General features: G+C 44.9%; 1 protein-coding gene across 3 annotated transcripts in view; it reads left to right on the forward strand.

Annotated features, from left to right (window-relative positions):
• Positions 1–21369, forward strand: part of LOC128334499 (uncharacterized protein F13E9.13, mitochondrial-like) — a 43797-nt gene that overhangs the window by 7144 nt on the left and 15284 nt on the right. For all 3 annotated transcript variants that reach the window (XM_053271373.1, XM_053271374.1, XM_053271372.1), the window contains exons 4-6: positions 7667–7847; positions 17546–17696; positions 19284–19411. In XM_053271373.1, the coding sequence (XP_053127348.1) occupies positions 7667–7847; positions 17546–17696; positions 19284–19411 (460 nt within the window). The remainder of the gene's footprint in view (positions 1–7666; positions 7848–17545; positions 17697–19283; positions 19412–21369) is intronic.

A 21369-nucleotide genomic window follows, 5' to 3' on the forward strand; every position in this document is an offset into this window, starting at 1 on the left:
CATATATCCCTTTAACTTCAGCAGTTGAATTATAGCTTGTGCCAGTAGGCCATATTCATGTAGCCATTCTCAAGGTTTTACAGGACTGAGATGTCCCCACCCCTGAAAACTTGTTTTGATCATTTCCCTCCCTCTCTGTTAAAAACTAGCATAAAATACCATGCATTCCTGTTGATTTTACAAAATTAAAAAGCGGGGGCAAGTGGTGATCTCAGATTTGCTGTCTGAAACAGATACACACACACACACACACACACACACACACACACACACACTTCAAAAAGCATTTAATCCTTCCCTCTTGTGCCATTTCCCTGATTTAAATCTTCCCTTCCCTTAAAAGTTGTGGTTGACTCTTTGGGAGAAAGCATATGGGTCTTTTGCAAAGCTACCACTTTGAAACAGAAGTTCCCAAAGCGGTTTACATAGATATAAATAAAATTGCCCCCTGTCCCCAAAGGGCTCACAATCTAAAAAAGAAACATCAGATAGACACCAGCAACAGCCACTGGAGGGATGCTGTGCTGGGGATGGATAGGGCCAGTTGCTCTCCCCCTGCTAAATGAGAATCATGCCCAGTTAGCAAGGAAGCATTTCTGGAAGCACAATTAAAACAATTAAAAATTAGATGTTTGCCTTAACATAGCACTAAATTTACCATCTCTCAAAGCTTTCTCTTACTGTTCAGATCTTCACATGCTGTGCTGGGGATGGATAGGGCCAGTTGCTCTCCGCCTGCTAAATAAAGAGAATATAGGTAAAGGTAAAAGTGTGCCATCAAGTCGGTGACCACAGAGCCCTGTGGTTTTCTTTGGTAGAATACAGGAAGAGTTTACCATTGCCTCCTTCCATGCAGTATGAGACAATACCTTTCAGCATCTTCCTATATTGTTGCTGCCCGATATAGGTGTTTCCCAGCGGGGATTCGAACCAGCAACCTCTTGCTCACTAGGCAAGTCATTTCCCCACTGTGCTACTTTAAAAAGTGGCTATTTGCTCAGTTAGCAAGGGACCTGAACAACCACTTGAAGGAAGGTGCTGTCGATCAGCGAAATGCATGAAAGGATTCTGTGGTGACCCGACACTGTCTCTAGAATCCTTCCATGCAATTGACAAACCATTTAACCCACGGATCTCAAGGGAAACTATACTAATGTGATTGGGCTGTGAATTGCTGCCTTTTGTAGCTGTAACTCTTTCCCCGTCCCTTTAAATTTTTTGCTGAAACTGTGAAGTAGAATAGAAAGGATTACAAGTACATCTTGCTATTTCAAAGTGGTATGCAGACATGACTGATGAAAGCAAATCCTCGGGTTTTTTTTTTTAGAAGGTGGCTTGTCTGATGCATTAGAGAGTCTTCTTTAAAAAAAAAAAGAACATAATAAATATGGAAGATTTATAATGTTGGAGCATATTAATGAAAACAAGTGAATGCTCAGACATGATGCCATCTGTGCTGAAAAATTGTAGCTGCTATAGGCTTGTTTTGCCAAACACAATCAAATTGCCATGACAAGATTATATGCAGCGACAGATTTGGAGAGTTTAGAACCGCCGCTCTTTCCCGCTGTTCTGCTTTGCTTTTTATAAAGAGGGGAATAGAGCAGTGTTCTTGCCTTTGTGTCAGGGCTGCACAACTTCGGCCTTCCGGCTGTTGTTGGAATACAACTCCCATCACCCCTGATGTTTGGTCACTGAGCTGGGTATGATGGGAGTTGTAGTCCAACAACACTGGAGGACCAAAGTTGTGCTTTATGTGATCACTGAACTTTTTGTCTCCTGCTTGGGCACAATATCTGCCGCTAAACATCTGTGTTGTCCCAGAGTCTGGTGGTGCCTTATCTCTGGAGCATCTTTATTGCCTCCCTTTAAAAAAATATATGTTTATCCTCTCTCATGATTTTAGAACTCTGGGTCACCAAGGAAGCTCCCTTAGCTAAGCAGGATCTGCCCTGGTTTGTCTTTGAATGGGAAACTGCATGTGTAAGCACTGCAAGATATTCCCCATAGGGCTGCTCTGGGAAGAGCATCTGCCTGCTTGCATGCAGAAGGCTCCAAGTTCCCTCCATGGCATCTCCAAGATAGGGCTGAGAGAGACTCCTGCCTTCAGCCTTGGAGAAGCTGCTGCCAGCCTGTGTAGACAATACTGACCTAGGCGGACCAATGGTTTGACCTGGTATATGGCAGCTTCCCATGTAAGCTGATTGGCAGTAGGTGCAGAACTGACAAAAGGAAGTATTAGTCCACACAATACCTAGTTAGCTGAATAGAATCCACTTCCATGTCATGTAGTGATGGCTGCTACCTTGATTGATTGATTAAGTGCCCTCAAGTTGGTGTTGACTCTTAGCGACTACATAAATTCTCTCCAGCATGATCTGTCTTCAGCTTGGCCTTTAATGTCTCTCAGTGGTGCCTTCATGGCTGTCGTAATCGAGTCCATCCACCTTGCTGCTGGTCGTCCTCTTCTCTTGTGTTCAACTTTTCCTAGCATTATGGTCATCTCAAGGGAGCTGGGTCTTCACATAATGTGTCCGAAGTATGATAGTTTGAGCCTGGTCATTTGTGCCTCGAGTGAAAATTCTGGATTGCTTTGTTCTAGGATCCATTTATTTGTTTTCCTGGCTGACCATGGTCTCCTCAAAAGTCTTCTCCAGCACCAAAGTTCAAAAGCGTCAATACTTTTTCTATCTTGCTTCTTCAAAGGCCAGCATTCGCATCCATAGAGTGTCATGGGAAAAACCATTGTCCGAACGATTCTAATCTTTGTAGGTATAGACATGTCATGGCATCTAAATCTCCGTTCCAAGGCCTTCATTGCAACCCTACCAAGTGCTAGTTTGCGGTGCATTTCTTGACTGCTGGATCCTTTACTACCACCTTAGCTCATGAGTAATTTGGTTTAACTTTTAAAAAAAAAAAAGATTAACTAACTTCATGGGGAATTGGCCTATCAGCCAGTGCAAGCTAAACAGAACCGTCTTGCACAGAGCCGATAGTCAGGCATCTACAAATGCACTTGGCAGCTCTCCAGTGGCAAGTGTCTCCACAGCTCTCTGGTGTGCAGGACACCCAGCATCACGCAGATCTCCTCACCAGAAGTCTCACTTCCCCTGCCATTTTTGAGAAGGTAAGACACTGCGGGAATTCCTTCTGAGCAGTAGGAGAGGGCGTCCGCTATTACTTACCATCTCCATATCCCCGGGCAAATGACAAGAAGACCCATTTCCCTCCTAAGTCCTCTGCTTGTGTGCGAGGAAAAAGATTTGAGTAAAAAGAGAAGGGGTTGGTGGCTCCCACAAATAATAGCTGGGCAGTACGCTTAATCTGAATGTGTAGATCCCTGTCAGTAGAAGATCCTATCTGGGGGCAGGCAGCAGGGCAAGCCATTTATTTTCAGGCGTGAGAGGTATCTCACTGGCCTTTGGTAAACACAGTGGCCACATCCAGACTGAAGTTGTGTTGGCAGAAGAGCCTTTTTCGTCAAGCGAGGAGGGAGCAGTGCTTTTGCTCCCCGATTCTCTCCTGTGCTTCCTTAAAATATGGCCCTGAGGGTCCCACAGTCCTCAGGGATAAGTTTTTGGGAGGCACAGGAAACTACATAGGGAGGAGGGGATAAGCAAAAACCGCCCCCTGTGTGATAGAAAACACTCTTCTGCCTCCCCAGCAGTGGTCTGGATGTTGTCCAGTGTCGGCCAAGGTAAAGCTTGGTCAGATCCAGCAAGGCCGTTCTTAAGTGAGGGTTTGGCAAATCCTAAGCACCAGGGAGCTGTGGTACTTAGAAATTTAACTGTGGTGCCTGGACTAAGCTATGCAGGAGGTAGAGTTTTAATAAAATATGTTTAATAAAATATTTGTATTTGTCACAGGCAATCCTACTTATGTATGTTATTGGTAAAGCAAATAAAGAGAAGACCACCACCACAATGTCTATGACTAAATCTGGCCGTTTTGTCAATTGTCTGGCTGCTAAGTTTTTGGGCTGGCTCCCAAATCCAAAGAAAATGTGTCAAGGCCTGTCTTCAGTGTTTCCAGACAGTTAAAAGCAAGCAAACAAACAAACAAGCAAACCCGTATGTTATTGTCAGTGCTTGTGGTACTCCAGATGTTGTTGAACTACAAACCCCATCATCCCCAGCAACAATGGATTGAACTACAACTTCCATCACCACCAGCTACACTTTATTGTATTGGGAGTCGTAGTTCAGCAACATCTGCGTATCACAGGTTAGGAGCCCCAGGGCTAGCCTATTCTAGTGAGAATAGTGTTGTACTCCCTCCCTAGGTAATGTGGGGAGGAATTCATCATGTTTACCAATGTGATGATGCTTGAGCCTGTTTGAGGTGCAGTCTAATCTCCAGTTAAGTGGTGTGGTATGTGGAGCCCATCTGTCTATGACATCACATGTAACGAGGAAAGTTGACATAATTTGCACAGACATTTGCGACAATTAAAATCGGTGGCTTGTGATGGATTGTTGATGGGATTCTTGGAACTGAACAAATTTCCTACCAGATTAAATGTGGAAACGGGTGCAAGAATTCTGCTTTAAAAATGATGGTTATTAATGATTGATGTTACACTGTTTGCATGCGGTTTTGCAAAGAAATGAGAGGCCAGATCATTGTTTTGCTCTAAATTCTGTAAATACAGTACAAATGAAGCCTTAATTAAAATAAATATAATCACTTGAACTGTTTGTGTAAATTATTCACTCTTACCTCCCTGAGGGAGGTAAGAGTGAATAATATACACAAAAAGTATTAATCGTGTTCAGATTAAGCAACAGCTTCTTCTGCTACTGTCTTGAGTCAATTGTGCTGTGGAATGTGTGTTATATGGATTTAAGCTCAGATAATCACCAAATTATCTCTGCTTTCAGCTTCTTTCTTAATATAATCAGTTCTTTCCTTCTGTACTGTCTGCCTGATAGTACAGAAATATATGTTGTGCCCAACATAATACTTCTATACTAACTGAGTAAAATACCAATTGGGTAAAAGCAAAAATTGGTTGCAAATGTTATACTTTTGGTATTAAAACATATGAAGTCAAGGAAATCTGTATGTCAGCTAGCTAAATGGTAGAACATAGGCTATCCAGCTTCTAATTTTTTTTAAAAAATGCTATGATTCAAATGCATACAGTCTTATTTGAAAGTACCTGGGTGATTAAAAAAAGAAATCACTGTAATACGTGGAGTTGTCCTCGACAGTTCTGTGCTGTCCAGAGTTGGATTGGCCACCCATGGCAGCATGAGCTAAAATCTTAAACTGACCTGCAGCTGAATATCTGAGCAAGGAGAGAGGGCTTGACTCTTGGGGCCAGACTTGCATTCATTTTTCAATTAGGCCTGAGTGGATCTTGGTTTAGGATGTTTCCATTGATGGAAGAGGCTGCTATAGCAATAAAATATAAAATGTCTATTGATTTTCTAATGGGTCCATAAATAGTATACACAATTGGCTGTGCTCACAAGGGATAATGTTAGAGGCTTTCATTTTCAATTTTTTAATGAATAAGAGGCATTCTTGGGTGACAATATAAGTGCTGTCAGAAGAATTTAAAGACATTTTGAAAATAGTGATGATTTGCTCTTTAGAATTTTAGCCGTAGAAGGTGGCTTTTTGCTCTAAATCACACAGAACACTGTGCTGATTTATAGAATTCAATTTTTTAAAAGGCAAAAAAGCCCTTCCATTAAGCAGGTCTGAATCCAAATATATGTAATGCTGGAACCTTGTTATAGGTACCAGTATGAGTAAAAGGAGAGGCAATGCTAGTGGACAGTGTTAAACTTGGGCCAGGCAGATTTGCATTCAAATCTGAGCCACCATAGTGTAGTGGTTAGAGTACTGGACTAGGACCAGGAAGACCCGGGTTCGAATCCCCATTCAACCATGAAACTCACTGGGTGACTCTGGGCCAGTCATGCATCTCTCAGCCTAACCTACCTCTCAGGGTTTTTGTGAGGATAAAACCTCCTTGGAGGAAGAGCAGGATAGAAGTGTAAAAATAAATACATAAAAAATAAAATTCAAATGTCTTCTTAACTGTGGACTGTTAACAGGAAGAAAAAAAAGATGGCAGCTGCTCAAATGACAAAAACAGAAGAGAGGGCAAAATCTCGGAATGATGGTATCTAGTATTGTGATATAACATGCTTCAAGGGAACTGCTCCAGTGAGGCAGTGTTCTTGCCTCTAAAGAAGATTGCAAGTTGAAATGCTTGGGATATTACATACCTGTAATAACTTCTAGGCATTATTTTGAAGCTTTGCCTCCCACTTTTGTTTTGGGTGACTTTGGGCAAGTTACTATCTCTCTACATCTCTACAGTGTAACAGGCTCGGTGCTTTTAAAGGTAAAGTGCGCTGTCAAGTTAGTTTCAACTCCTGGCGCCCACAGAGCCCCGTGGTTTTCTTTTGGTAGAATACAAGAGGGGTTGACCATTGCTGCCACCCGCACAGTATGAGATGATGCCTTTCAGCATCTTTCCTATATCACTGCTGCCCGATGTGGGTGTTTCCCATAGTCTGGGAAACATAGACTATGTTTAGTCTTTAGTTCCCATAGTCTGGGGAACATACCAGCAGGGATTCGAACTGGCAACCTCTGGCTTGCTAGTCAAGTCATTCCCCCACTGCGCCATTAGGTGGCTAAGCACCACTGAAATCAAGGAGGCAAGTTAGTCATGACTTGCTAGTCTGGAGTTGCCATGTATTGTGGAATACAGAGAGCTTCTGTATCCTGTTACAATGTACAGCAAGTAAGTGAATGCACAAAGCTCTTCACTGAGATGGTTTGCCCTGGCTCTGGTGAATCTTTCTATATCGTGCTCTGGCTGTGTGCACTTTTACATATATTCGGAGTATAATTGAGCTCAAAGTTAATTCATTGTATAGTTGCTTTACAAAAATCACACTGTTGGTGGAGCATATTTAGTAAGCAGGGATTTGTACCAACAAGGGTGCTCGTGCTGCTGATTTTATCTCATCTTTGGAAGGATCAAGGAAAAATAGTATTGGGGTTTGTTCAATGCCAATGTCTTAAGGTTGTTGGCTGAAATTATCCACAGTGAGACTACAAGCACCAGCGCCCTGTTAATGAGTGTGCATGAGCTTGGCTGTTGGGGCCATGAGCATTGGGGCTTCTTAACTGACTTTCTTAAAGGCTTGCCTTCTTGCACTGAATCACAAGCCCTTTGTGAAATGTAGAGGGATTTTAAAAGTTTCTTGTGACATGGCAAGGGGAAGAAACCTGGGGGCAGCTGCAATTCAGAGTAGTTAAAAGCGTGTGCAGAATTTGTCTCTTTCATCTCTAGGTTACTGGAAGAAGACCCCCAGGCTCTGTGCATGCATTTATTTATTTACTTTTACTTTTACTTTTTTTTTTAAATCCCGCTCTTCCTCCAAGGAGCCCAGAGCGGTGTACTACATATTTTATGTTTCTCCTCACAACAACCCTGTGAAGTAGGTTAGGCCGAAAGAGAAGTGACCGGCCCAGAGTATTATGGCTGAACGGGGATTTGAACTCGGGTCTCCCCAGTCCTTGTCCAGCACTCTAACCACTATACCACGCTGCGCTAGGCATATAGACCGGGGTCTGTTTATTCTTGAGTTCCTCTTCTGATTCTAATATACTTGCTCTGTATTAATTTCCACAGGATGGCGTGATTATAGAAAATATGCACGATCGGCCCTATACCGTTGGTGTTGGTCCAGAAATTACCGCAGCCATGAGTGTCCTTTGTGCCTCGGTGAAGCAGGCATGCCCACGGCTCCCCCTGGGGGTCCAGATTCTGTGTGCTGCAAATTCACCGGCTGTCGCAGTTGCTCTTGCTTCCGGTAAGTGAGAAGACTTTGGGTTCGTTGTGGCCGGACACCCGAAGGGCTGCGCGACCCTCAGGGGCTATTACTCCCATTATTTATATACAGTCACCCCTTGCCGGCCACGGTTTTACCCGCCGTGGTTTTAGGTATATGTGAATGGGAAATTGTGACAGGTCTTGCCAACTGCAACCTGAGTCTTCACGGGTTGGTGAAGGATTTTTAGTGGGGTTTTTTGGCGGGGGGGGCGTTTCTTACCTCTCTCCACCGCCCCATGTAGCTTCCTGCTGGGATGGCGCGTATCCCAAGTACCCGCGCGTGGTGCCAGCACACACATGGCGCCATTTGCGTGGTCAGCATGGGGTTGCCGAATAACTAGGAGGAGGAAGAAGTGATTGTGTGGGAGGCAGGAGCTGGGTAGGACAGCGTTTCCTCCTGCCTTGGTCAACTGCTGGGTACGGAAGCTGGGTTTGACCGTGCTGTCCTCTCCAGCTCCTGTCTCCCGCACAATCACTTCTCCCTCCTACCTAGTTTGTTTGCTCCCATACAACTGAAGATTGAGAGGCTGTACTTCTTCCAAACCTGGTGTCCTACCCAGTTGTGTGAACCGCCTCAGTGTCTGCACAGATGTAGTTTTGCAGGGAAGGCGAAATCCATGGCGAGGAGGCTGCGGGCAGGGGAGAGCGTAGAAGTTCATGTCTCCACGCTTTTGGTTGTCCAACCATGGGATGGACCCAAAGAGGCGAGGCCTGGCTGGGAGCTTGTGCGTGCCTAGTAGGATCCTTGGCTTCTTCAAGTGGCAGTTCCCCATTCCTTGTCACAAAGTGCTTTCTGAGCTTTCCTTCATTTCATTTCTGTGTGGTGGGAGGAGCTGCTGTTCAGGAAGCACAAGTCCCAGGCTCCGTTGGGTGTGCAGAATTAGTCACACAGACCTTTGAATTCAGGCCCTTGGTTAGGAGAGAAATAGGAGACATTTTTCCTCCTAACCATTTCTGTCTAATCGGAGCCCAGGCCATTCTATTTGACTCTACCAGTGGATTTTTCCCTATGCTGTGGAGAAAAGCATGTTGTAAGTCCTTCTGACTTGTGATGAGCTTCCTTCCCATACCCATAGTCACAATAGCTTTCACCTCTCTTCCATTTAAGGTCGATAAAATGGTCCTAGGGATTAATTTAAACCATCATGATTCCCCATCTCATTCCAGTTATACCTCAGGATATCACAGTCCTCTCCTGTAATGAACTATTCCATCTCCATTTGAATTAATGAAAATCACTTAAGAACAAATTAAATTAACCTGAACTTAACAAGAGCGACTGTGTCCCAGTGGATAGGAGGGTCCCCTTCGACTGAGGTTCAAGTTTGAGCTCCTCTGTCCCGTAGGGATGTGCACGGGAACCAAGACCTGCACGAAACCAGTTCTGTGCACACCTGGTTGATGGGGAGGGGTTGCTTTAAGCAGTGGGGAGGGTGCCCTTACCTCCTTCTCCGCATTTCCCCCTCTGGTGCCACTTCCGGTGTGATGCTAACCAGGGCGGCAAGAGGGTGACAGCTGCCGCGTGATGGCAGTTTTGGAAGCAGCACCGGAGGGGGAAACGCAGCAAGGGAGGTAAGGGCTTAAATCAACCGCCCCCCACACACACACCTTCGAACTGGCTCGAACACGTCTTTCAAACCGGTTCGACAGTCTGTGAATAGAGTGCCGAACCGGTTAATGGGTGCAGTCTTGAGAGCCAGCGTGGTGTCGTGGTTAGAGTGCTGGACTAGGACCAGGGAGACCCGAGTTCAAATCCCCATTCAGCCATAATACTAGCTGGGTGACTCTGGGCCAGTCACTTCTCTCTCAGCCTAGCCTACTTCACAGGGTTGTTGTGAAAGAGAAACTCAAGTATGTAGTACACTGCTCTGGGCTCCTTGGAGGAAGAGTGGGATAGAAATGTAAAAATAATAATAATAATAATATAGTTTTCTCTCTGCGTCTCTTTTCCCAGTCTGTAAAATGGGGATAACAGTAGCCTACCACGTAGGGATGTGTTCGAAGCGTTTTGGCACTTCTCTTTCCAGGTGTCGAAACGCTTCGAGCTGCCTCGTTTCGGCTTGGGGGGGGGTCTGGGCACTTTAGAGGGAGGAAGGCAGGTCTGCCCTGCTCCTCCGTTGTACCGCCCCTGTCCCCCGTCCCCCCATCATCCAAGAGCAGCGCTGTTTGTATTACGCATCCGGGCTCTCTGTTTGCCTGGCAGGATTTGCAACACTGTGTTGCAACACCGACCACACCAGATGGCATCCACACATGCTTAGATGCCATTTCCTGTTGGGGAATTTCCTGCATTTCCTGTTCCTAAGGAAATGCAGCCGGGCACACAGAGAGCTCAGTATTCTGGGGCATGGAGTGGGGTATTGGAGCTGCAACGGAGGGGCTGATAAGAGCTGCCTCCCTCTTTCTAAAGTGCCTGCTCTCTGCTGCCCTGGATGTGCACGAAACCCTTCATGCACACCCCTGCTCCCACAGTCACAGAGCTGTTGTGAAGATGATGAGAATACGCGCTCTTGAGCACTCTGAACAGTGTTGCGCACCTGATTAACTGTACAATAAGGACTCTTTGTGGGTCTGAAACCTATTTTTTAATGGGCTCTGTTATTTCAGTCAGAGGCAAACAGCTAAAGTGAGGGTGGGCAGAAGGCAGATTGGGATCTGCTGGTAGATCTGTGAATGCTTTCCTGCAAATCGGCAAACGCTTCTGATTCTCAAGTGTTCAACAGTAGCAAAAACAAAAAGGTTGCAATCCCAGGTATGTTTACTTGCCTGATCCTGCCTGTGATTTATTTAGGAACATAGGAAGCTGCTTTCTACCAAGTCAGACCCTTGGTCCATCTAGCTCAGTATTGTCTTCACAATTGTCTGGCAGCAGCTTCTCCCAGGTTGCAGGCAGGAGTCCCTCTCAGCCCTATCTTGGAGGTGCCAGGAAGAGAACTTGGAACCTTCTCTTGCCAGAGCATCCCTGCCCCCTAATTATTCAGAAACAACTCCCATTTTCTCCTTCCCCTCCCTTTTCCTTTCCCACACTCCCAACAGGTTCCCCACTGAGGCAAAATTCTAAACAACAAAAACATAGAAGATACTGGATAGAATACAGCACATCCCTTCCCTTTACAACTACCAGAACTGAATTGATTTAAAATTCACTGGCAAAGTATTCAAGTCTTTTAGATGGTCTCCTATCACACACACAAGTCTCCTAATTCTTGGGTTCTCTGGCACAGGAGCTGTTAGTGATGTCCTTTCTGGTAAAGAGGATTGAAGATACGGATTCTCTTCCCAGAGCAGCCCCATCCCTTAAGGGGAATCTCCTATAGTGCTTCCGTGTAATCTCCCATCCAAATGCAAACCAGGGTGGTCCCTTCTTAGCAAAGGGGACAATTCCTGCTTGCTACCACAAGACCCGCTCTCCTCTCCTTCTCAGCCTCTCAGATGTAGATTTGTACTTGTGAATCCACCTAAGGATGCAGCGGGGAAATGACTTGACTAGCAAGCCAGAGGCTGCTGCTTCGAATCCCCGCTGGTATGGTTCCCAGATTACGGGAAACACTTATATTGGGCAGCAGCGATATAGGAAGATGCTGGAAGGCATCATCTCATGCTGCGCGGGAGGAGGCAATGGTCAACCCCTCCTGTATTCTACCAAAGACAACCACAGGGCTCTGCGGGCGCCAGGAGTTGAAACCGACTCGACGGCACACTTTACCTCTATCTTTATGTACAGTATATATTATCCCAGGTTAGGGTTAACTGTCTGCAGCGATGGCAGCTCAGGGCCGCTGTGAGCCTGAGGCAGGATGTCAAATGCTGCCCCACCCCCCGCCCTTGTGTTCACTTTTTAAAAAGGAGGGGTCAGAAGGTTATTTTGCCACCTCACGGGTACCCAAGTAATTGGTGCCTGAGGTGACTGCCTCGCCTCTGATCATGGAAGGCTCGCCCCTGGTGAGCAGGAGGTAAGTGGTGCTGCACTTTGTACCTGCCTCCTCCACTCCTGTAAGGCACGACTATTTTGTTCCTGGCTGCTGTTGGTGGACAAAGCAGATCCTACCAGCCTGGAGTTTGCGCACTTCTGAATCTGAAGCATATTTCAAAACAAGTCAAATTTCTTGTAATACATCACGAGCATTAGTAGAAGCTATTAAGCCAAGATGGCCTTGTCTTTCGTTGGCTGGGAATGCCCATTTAAAAGTTTTAGGATTTCATTTCCAGTGTGTCTGATTCAAGAATGGTCGGTGATTAATACCAACAAATATATTACCTTTATACAATCCTTTTAATGTAACTTGATGCAAACTGTGACAGATATATTGTCTATTATATCTAACATCTGTTTCCTAGATTGGCACTAGCTTTTCATGTTACCTTCTTATTTTCATAACACTAGAGTGTCATTTTTCCCCTCCTTCATAGTTGTAGATGAATGCCTTGGCTCACCTAAGCCACTAGGTCTACAGTCAATAAGCAGAATTGATTAGACAGCAGACATGTCTCCATATTAAGCTGAATTCCATATTTTTAACTATTTTTCTCCTTCTCTCTTCTCTTTGGCCTCCTTCCTCTGTTTTCAGAAAAGGCTCCTTGAATAATTGTGCCCTTTTTCTTCTCTGCGATCACACTCTCTTCCTCGTTTATTTCAGATTAAATTGGCCTCTGAATTTCTTTTCAACCTCAGTGCCGTTTTCAGTAACTTGGTTTTATATGCAGATTTGTAGCAACCCATATCACCCTCATAACCTGATCCTGTGCAGGTTTACGCAGAAATGAGTCCCATTGAACTCGAGGACTGACTTCTGAATGTGCTGTAAGATTTCTAGGCATGCATAAATCAACAAACACAATTGTACTTGCACTTGTCACAGCTAACCACTTATTTCATTTGGCACAAATGCTTAGGCCTGGTGCGTCTGTAATACTGGCTCCTTGACAACCCTGGTTTGCAAATCTGATGCCAGCTTTGGGAACGTGAGCTTCCTCACTGGGGCAAATTTCTCCCCCAATTTCCTAGTCAGTTTTAATCAAGGTTTAACATTAATCTGCATCAAAGCTAACATCTCTGCTTTCTTAACCAGGGCTTAACCTGGTTAAGAGGTAACCTGGTTAATGTTTACCATAGTTGGTGTCAGTGCGGATGTAACATGAAGATATAGTTAAAGCGGTCAAAGGAAGCATTCACCCTGTTAGAATGTTGGACTAGGACCAGGGAGACCCGAGTTCAAATCCCCATTCAGCCATAAAACTAGCTGGGTGACTCTGGGCCAGTCACTTCTCTCTCAGCCTAACCTACCACACAGGGTTGTTGTGTGGATAAACACATCACTATGTACACCGCTCTGGGCTCCTTAAAGGAAGAATGGGATATAAATGTAGAAACAAAATCATAAATTCCTGGGACTGCCATTTGTGCTGCTATTATTATTATTATTATTATTATTATTATTACATTTATATCCCGCTCTTCCTCCAAGGAGCCCAGAGCGGTGTACTACACACGTAAGTTTCTCTTTCACAACAGCCCTGTGAAGTAGGCTAGGCTGAGACTGGCCCACAGTCACCCAGCTAGTCTCATGGCTGAATGGGGATTTGAACTCGGGTCTTCCCTGTCCTAATCCAGCACTCTAACCACTACACCACGCTGGTGCTAGCTTAGGTGATTTACCCAAATGGCAAAGTAGTGGAGTAATTCAGGAAAGGAGGAGAAACCTTCAGGAGAATCAATACATTAACAAAACAAAAACCGCTCTTAAGCCATCACTGCCGCCCCACTCCTGAGTCACCATATGCCCGTAGTTTTAAACTTTTCCATACCTGGGAACCACATTCTTTGATCGTCTGGGAGGGAAGGTAAATTAGACTCTGCTTTCCTCCCGTTCGCCTGTGTGGATGGGCTTAAGTGTCTTTCTGGGTTTTAAACTTGCTCTTCCATTTTATCTTTGTGTTAATTATATATATTTTAATTGGCAATTGCTGTTGGATATTTGATATAAAGTGCTTCGTGAAATCCCCCAGAAAAGCTGTATAGAAATGCTTTAGATAGATAAAGTTTAAGACATTTGAACGATATAAAAGAAAATGGCGGGGATGTGTCTGGTACAGCCCGGCTGAAGTTGAGGTTGTAGGGGTAACCCACTAGTGATGGAGAACACTGAATATATAGCAAGGTGCGCTCTGTAGATATGCTGCTCTTTTTTCCGTGACTCTAGAAAGAATATATACAAAGCATAGGTTTATTTTCCCTCATCACAACACAAACGTGGATAAACCTGGCTCTTGAGCAAATTTCTGTTGCTCCCCGTAATGCCAGTTCAAATTGGATCTTAAAATCTCGACTGAGGCTTTCTTTTATTTTTAAAGAGGAGAAGTTGTTATGGATAGATCTTTACTGAGCTGTGATTTGCTTTCAGGGTTCTAAAATGTGGAACTGCCAGTTTAAAGGCTATTCTGCTGTCTGGTTAACTGGCAAGCAAAGCCCATTTTCATCGCTGTACTTAAAAGCTCAATATAAAACTATATAAAACTATTGCTGCAGTAAAAATCCCCTCTGAACAAAATCCAGCTTTCTCGCAGGTATCAAAGTTGGGTGTAGTGTCTCTTGGACTGTTTATGGGGTTCCGAAAACGGCCTCCTAGCCACTGATGTTGCTTTGCCTGATGCTATGCCTGCAGGTTAACCGGCTCCTGTTTGGTGCAAGGCAGGATCTTGAGGTAGCAGCGTGACTTGTCCCATTGCTAAGCAGGGTTTGCTCTAATTGGCATATGAAAGGGAGACTAGAAGTGTGGGCACTGTAAGATATTCCCCTCGGGATGGGGCCGCTCTGGGAAAAGCAGAAGGTCTCAAGTTCCTTCCTGGCATCTCCAAGATAAGCTGAGAGAGACTCCTGCCTGTAACCTTGGAGAAGCCGCTGCCGGTCTGTGAAGACAATACTGAGCGAGATGGACCAGTGGACTGACTCTCGGTAGAAGGCATGTTCCTGTGTTCATGTGCATTTTCCAGCATGGTTCTTGTCTGGTTATCTGCTCTTCTAGTGCTCCCAGGTAACATACTACATCCTGTTTCTCTTTGGGGCACCTGAGCTTGACTTTAGGCATCCATTATTAGTGCCCCCCCCCCTTTTAAGGGTGACTAATTGTTGTGATGAACTGAGCTAACAGAGTAATGGTGGTGGGCGGGGGGTGGTGAGGATACTGTGATGAAATAAGAATACTGGAACATAGGAAGCTGCCTTATCCTATTTATACTGGCAGTGATTCTCCTGGGTTCCAGGCAGGAGTTTCCCCCAGCCCTACTTGGAGATGCCAGGGAGTGAGCCTGGGACCTTCTGCCTGCAAAGGGGGTGCTCAACCCCTGCGCTACAGCCCCAGCCCCAGCTATGTATTGATTAAGCTCCTCCTCGTCGGTTCTTACATGGCACTTGCAGGGGTCTCCTCTCCTGTCCAAGGGAATGCCCAGATCCAACCCTCCTTAGCTTTGGGAACGTCGCAGTAGCAGATATCCAACCTCAGCACAGCATCCCCTCTAGTGGCTGTTGTAGGCATCTGCCTTATGTCTCAATGTGATCCCTTTGGGGACAGGGAACCATCTTGTCTATTTTTCTATGTAAACCGCTTTGGCAACTTGTTTTAAAAAGTGGTATATAAGTACTAGTAGTAGATACTCCTAAGCCAGTTACTGAGCCTCTAAAAAATAAATCACATAACACAAGCTAATTTGATACTTAAAAAAAAAAAATCAACGTCTTCAGGCTCTATTAGAGTTCAACATTATCTTCGAGGTCTTGAGTTGAAGAATTGCTTCATAACATCACTTTGCTCCTTTAGTGGCCAGAAATAAGGTATGCCGTCCTCTCCGCTAGAACTGCCTGCCGTCCTGAGCTCCCTTTCAGAGACAGAATGGCAGAGCTCTCCCATGACAGAAGCGCGTTGCCAAGCTTGGTTCACAACCGCTTCATTATTAGCAGGTGTACCATGTGTTCTTCAGTAGTGCATAATTTCCTGTGCCTAGATCCTGATTTAATTAACTGCATCTGTTTGAGGTTGCACAAAATGATGCCTCGTGCCGACTCTCGGGGACATTTATGGAGGCGATAAAGATCCAAATAGAGATGCTTTCTACGCTATCCTTTTGCTATCTTCTTGGTAATGTTTGCAAACACCCAGTCAACTTGCAAGATTTGGCGTTTTCCAGCCGCATTGTTTCTTTAGTATCGGATTCCTTGATATAACTATTAGCATGGCGGTGAAATGCTCCCGTTTTGCATTCTGCTTCTCCTTAGCCTTCCTACTGCAGTGCTGCACAGCTGGCCACTTGGTTCAGTTAGAGTAATGCCAAGTTATGCGTTTGAGCCCCTTATGAACCCGGTACTCTGCTTCAGGGACGGCTGTAGATGGGTAGGCGAGTACATACTCTGTGTATATGCAAGTCGCTGCCATTAAAGATCTTGGCTAACAGGTCTGGTGAAGTCCTCTGAAATCATTGAGGAATATTGCCTGTCGGTATAAACGATACGGCTCTGACTCTGTATAAAACCATCCCTTATAAAGCAAAAACAGAAGGCTCTCTTGAAAACGAAAAATAGCTGCCATGGGTTGTAGAAAAAGTTCCGTAAATGGGCAGACTGCTGAAGGTGGAGATATCACAGAGATTGCTGGACAGTGCTTCCTGTATCCAGGGGTCAAGAAACATTGGCTCTGTTCACCAGCCAGACAAAAATGTTTTACGCGCCATGCTATGTTTGTACATCACTCGTCAGGATTTCCTCCCACTTGTCAGGCATCATAGGAACATAGGAAGCTGCCATATACTGAGTCAGACCATTGGTCTATCTAGCTCACTATCGTCTTCACAGACTGGCAGCGGCTTCTCCAAGGTTGCAGGCAGGAATCTCTCTCAGCCCTGTCTTGGAGATGCTGCCAGGGAGGGAACTTGAAACCTTCTGCTCTTCCCAGAGCAGCTTCATCCCCTGAGGGGAATCTCTTCCAGTGCTCACACTTCTAGTCTCCCATTCATATGCAACCAGGGCAGACCCTGCTTAGCTATGGGGACAAGTCATGTTTGCTACCACAAGACCAGCTCTCCTCTCATCATTTCCCACTTGTCACAGACAAGTGATGTTGTATTTTAATTATGCTTTTTATTGGTTTTATTGTAACCTGCTCTGAGACCTCTGGGTATAGGGCAGGCTAGCAATGCAATCGATCAGTCAAATAGACTTGTGGGTTTCCTGAGCCCCGCCTGCATCCAAGGCTCTCTTTGCTTGTTTGTGCAACATGCACGACATTAACTTTACTCCCAATCGTTGATTGATTTTAACTGTTTTGTGATATTTGTGAACCGCCCTGAGCTATTCTGTAAGGGCGGTCTAGAAATCAAACAAACAAACAAGTAATAAATTTGGAGGGAACAAACAGCCTAGGTAAGGCCTGAAGGATAGGGTCTGTAGCCCAGTACAGCACATGTTTTGTGTACAGAAGGTGCCAACTTCAGTCTCCAGAGCTGCTGCCAGTCAGTGTAGAGTAGACAATATTAAGGCATTTGGGCCAATGTCTAACTTGGCATAAGGAAGCTTCGGATGTTCCTAACGTTCTACTTGGCCTTCCTGTGTCTCATTTCGTATTTGAGATCATCTGGTAACTAGCGACGATGGCCTGTTTCTCCCTAACGTTATCCCTGTAATCTTTGCAGGTCTTGACTTTATTCGGGCGGAAGGCTTTGTTTTTTCTCACGTGGCAGATGAAGGGATGGTCGATGCCTGTGCAGGTGACTTGTTAAGATACCGCAAGCAAATTGGAGCAGAACACGTTCAAGTGTTTGCTGACATTAAAAAGAAGCACAGGTAAATGGGAACTCTCCTTAAAAATATGTGTGGAATTCATAGTGGATAGTGGTGACTTTGTTTGGATAATTGAGACCACAATGGAAGCTTATTTGGCAAGAATAACTCAGGTCTTGCCTCCAATGAACTGTACATGGACACCAGCTAACAAATGACCAAGGCACGGCTGTTGGTGTGAGCTACAACTCACTTAAGTGAGGAGAACTTGGTAGGATGAATGAAATGAATAAATGAGTACATAAATAAATAAATACTTTATTATGGTCCATGACCAGAAGGAAAAAACAACAACGTTTTCATCCATTATATCCTTCTATTATAAACGGGGGGGGGGGGGGAATCGATCACAAGAACCACTATTAACAGATCTAATCTTACAAGGAGCCGCACAGAATTTAGCCACTTTAAAATTAGTATCAGGATTTGCTCCAGAAAGTAAATAAAGATAAAGTGTGCCGTTGAGTCAGTGTCGACGCCTGGCGACCACAGAGCCCTGTGGTTTTACTTTGGTAGAATACAGGAGGGGTTTACCATTGCCTCCTCCTGTGCAGTATGAGATGATGCCTTTCAGCATCTTCCTATATCGCTGCTGCCCAATATAGGTGTTCCCCATAGTCTGGGGAACATACCAGCGGGGATTCAAACCAGCAACCTCTTGCTTTTGAGGCGTTACTTCCCCACTGCGCCATTAGGTGGCATAAAATAACTCTGAATGCTAAGGGAAAGGCAGTACAAGCAGAGCTATAAAAGAATTTCTTATTGACTGATAAAATAGACAGTTGAGAAGGACATGTTCAATTGACACAACTGCACCAGAATTACAAGGACAAACTCATGAATCATATGGAATATTCCAAAATGTCCCAGACACCACGGCAGAAATCAGAGCCATTCCAGTGAGCGAATGGGAAAGCCCTGTGAAGGCTGAGGACTGTCAATTCATAGAGATAATTTGCTTGTTTTAGCTGACTATTAATTTTTTCCAGGATAAGGTTTTTTAGGACCAAACTAATCCTTTTGATGCGCCATATTGCAAATGCTCTGCTTAAGAGCCTTCTTGGCACCATCAAAACCCAAGGATAATAAAAACTTTGGAGAAAATCCTTAAGTCAATGGTTTAGATTCCACTTTTGTACACCACCAGGTGGACCTAAAAGTATCCGCTAATGTCAAAGGGTTCAAAACCGCTTGGGAGGAGGTTAAGTTTCGACCACAAGTTAAATATTGGAAGCCAAATTTTAGTTTCCCCCTTTACAATTCCGGAGGAGGTTTTGTAACGTAATGACATGAGGTGTGTGTGTACACAGGATGCAAAAATGTCCTTGTTATCAGATCAGCAAGTGACTACAACAAAACAAACTGTAGGTGTGGGCAGTTGCTCCAAGAGCGTGAATGGGCTGTCATCAAAACTGAACAGAATGCTTAGCCGCTAGGTAAATGGGTGGTCCCAAAGCCTGCTTTCCTGTGTGATGACAAGACCGACAAGCTGGCCTGCTGCTATTGGGAAGAGAGAATGGTTGGAAATGAAGTTTTAAAGCTCCAGGTAGGCATGCTAGAAACAACAGGTTGTGCTTCTGCTGTTGACAGTGCTCATGCCCTGACTGCTGATGTTGGTGTGGCAGAGACGGCGAAGGCTGCTGAATTCTTTCTGGCTGATGGAGTTGTATTGACTGGAACCGCAACTGGAGTGGAGGCAGATCCTGAAGAACTGCAAGGTGAGAGATGCAGAGGCTTGTGGAATAATTTCCTTGAGCTCTCTCCAGCCCTGGAAAACCTGGTATGATTCCAGGTTCTATTTGGGTATTGATTGATTTCACTTGTCGTAGTGTGTGTGTGTGTGTGTGTGTGTGTGTGTGTGTGTGTGTGTGTTTGAGATGGTGGCGTGAAAGCTGAACAGAGTTCAAATGTGCATAATATAAATACTCTAGTTGGAACTGGCTGTGGCCCAGTAGCCAAGCAGCTGCTTTGCATGCAGAAGGTCCCAGGCTCCAAGCCCTGGCAGCATCTCCAGGTAGGGCTGGGAGAGACTCCTGCCTGGAACCTTGGAGAGAGCCGCTGCCAGTCAGTGTTGGCAATACTGAGCTGGATGGACCAATGGTCTGACTCGGTATATGGCAACTGCCTATGTTTTATGTTTAGATGTGAACCCATTTTATCAAATATTAAATGTGGCTGTTATCAGTACTACCCTCCCATTGCCAGCCGAAGCAAATGTTTGGCTGCTTGTTTCAGTAGCTGCTTTAGTAAGTAGCTAGCCATGCAAGTGGATGTACGCACTATTTTTCAATTTGACATGTTGTTTTTAATTTTTAAAAAGCTTCATTCTTGATAGCTGTAGCTCATGAATGATGACATTCTTCTTAACCTTTTAAAAAAGGTTATTACTAATGAAGGTAAATTAAAGACATAACTCTTTATATGGGAAGAAATGGATATTTAGCTTGGGAACTGACATTCTAGCAGGGAGAACAACATCTGCATGGTGCGAAAATGATGACTGGTGGACACCAGTGGGAGTTCTGCTTTGCTGGTTTATTACATAGGCTGCAATTTAGATGTCTGCAATCCTGAATTCATGTAATAGAGAGTAAAGGTAAAGTGTGCCATCAAGTTGGTGTCGACTCCTGGTGACCACAGAGCCCTGTGGTTGGTAGAATACAGGACAGGAGGGGTTTATCATTGCCACCTCCCATGCAGTATGAGATGATGCCTTTCAGCATCTTCCTATATCGCTGCTGCCTGATATAGGTGTTTCCCCTAGTCTGGGAAACATACCAGCAGGGATTCGAACCAGCAACCTCATGCTTGCTAGGCAAGTCATTTCCCTGCTGCGCCATTAGGTGGCTGTAATAGGGAGTAAGTCCTATTAAATTCAAGAGGACATGCCTCTGAGTAAACTTGCAGCACATGTTGTTTTAAAGGGGGTCTCTGTTCTGGGACAGAATACTTGGAGTAATAACACTCAAAGTGTTTCACTGCAGGATGCCATCCTTGGTGGTGGTTCTTCAAATAGTCTATAGTAATAACTTTTTACTATGTAGTGGCTAGAGTGCTGGACGAGGACCGGGGAGACCCGAGTTCAAATCCCCATTCAGCCATGATACTTGCTGGGTGACTCTGGGCCAGTCACTTCTCTCTCAACCTAACCTACTTCACAGGGTTGTTGTGAGATGAAATTTAAGTATGTAGTACACCACTCAGGGCTCCTTGGAGGAAGAGCGGGATATAAAATGTAAATAATAATAATAATAATAATAATAATAATAATAATAATAATAATTTAGAGCTAGAGAAGCGAGATCATAAGACCAGGAAAATAATGACCATCAATCATGCTCTGCACCCCCGCAGTGATGTAGATAGGCTCTACCTCCCTCGCAGCTCAGGTGGAAGAGGAATGCTGCAAGTCCATCAAACAGCAGAGGAGGAGAAAAGAGGCCTTGAAGAATATATCAAGGACAGTGAAGAAGATGCACTTCAAATGGTCAATAACGAGAAACTATTCACCACCAATGAAACAAAGCAGGCCTATAAGAAAGAACAAGTCAACAAGCTTCTCCAAGGCTGCAGGCAGAAGTCTCTCTCGGCCCTATCTTGGAGATGCTGCCTGGGAGGGAACTTGGATCCTTCTGCATGCAAGCCTGCAGGTGCTCTTCCCAGAGCAGCCCCATCC

Source organism: Hemicordylus capensis, chromosome 9 (assembly GCF_027244095.1).
Source record: "Hemicordylus capensis ecotype Gifberg chromosome 9, rHemCap1.1.pri, whole genome shotgun sequence".
NCBI lineage: Eukaryota > Metazoa > Chordata > Lepidosauria > Squamata > Cordylidae > Hemicordylus > Hemicordylus capensis.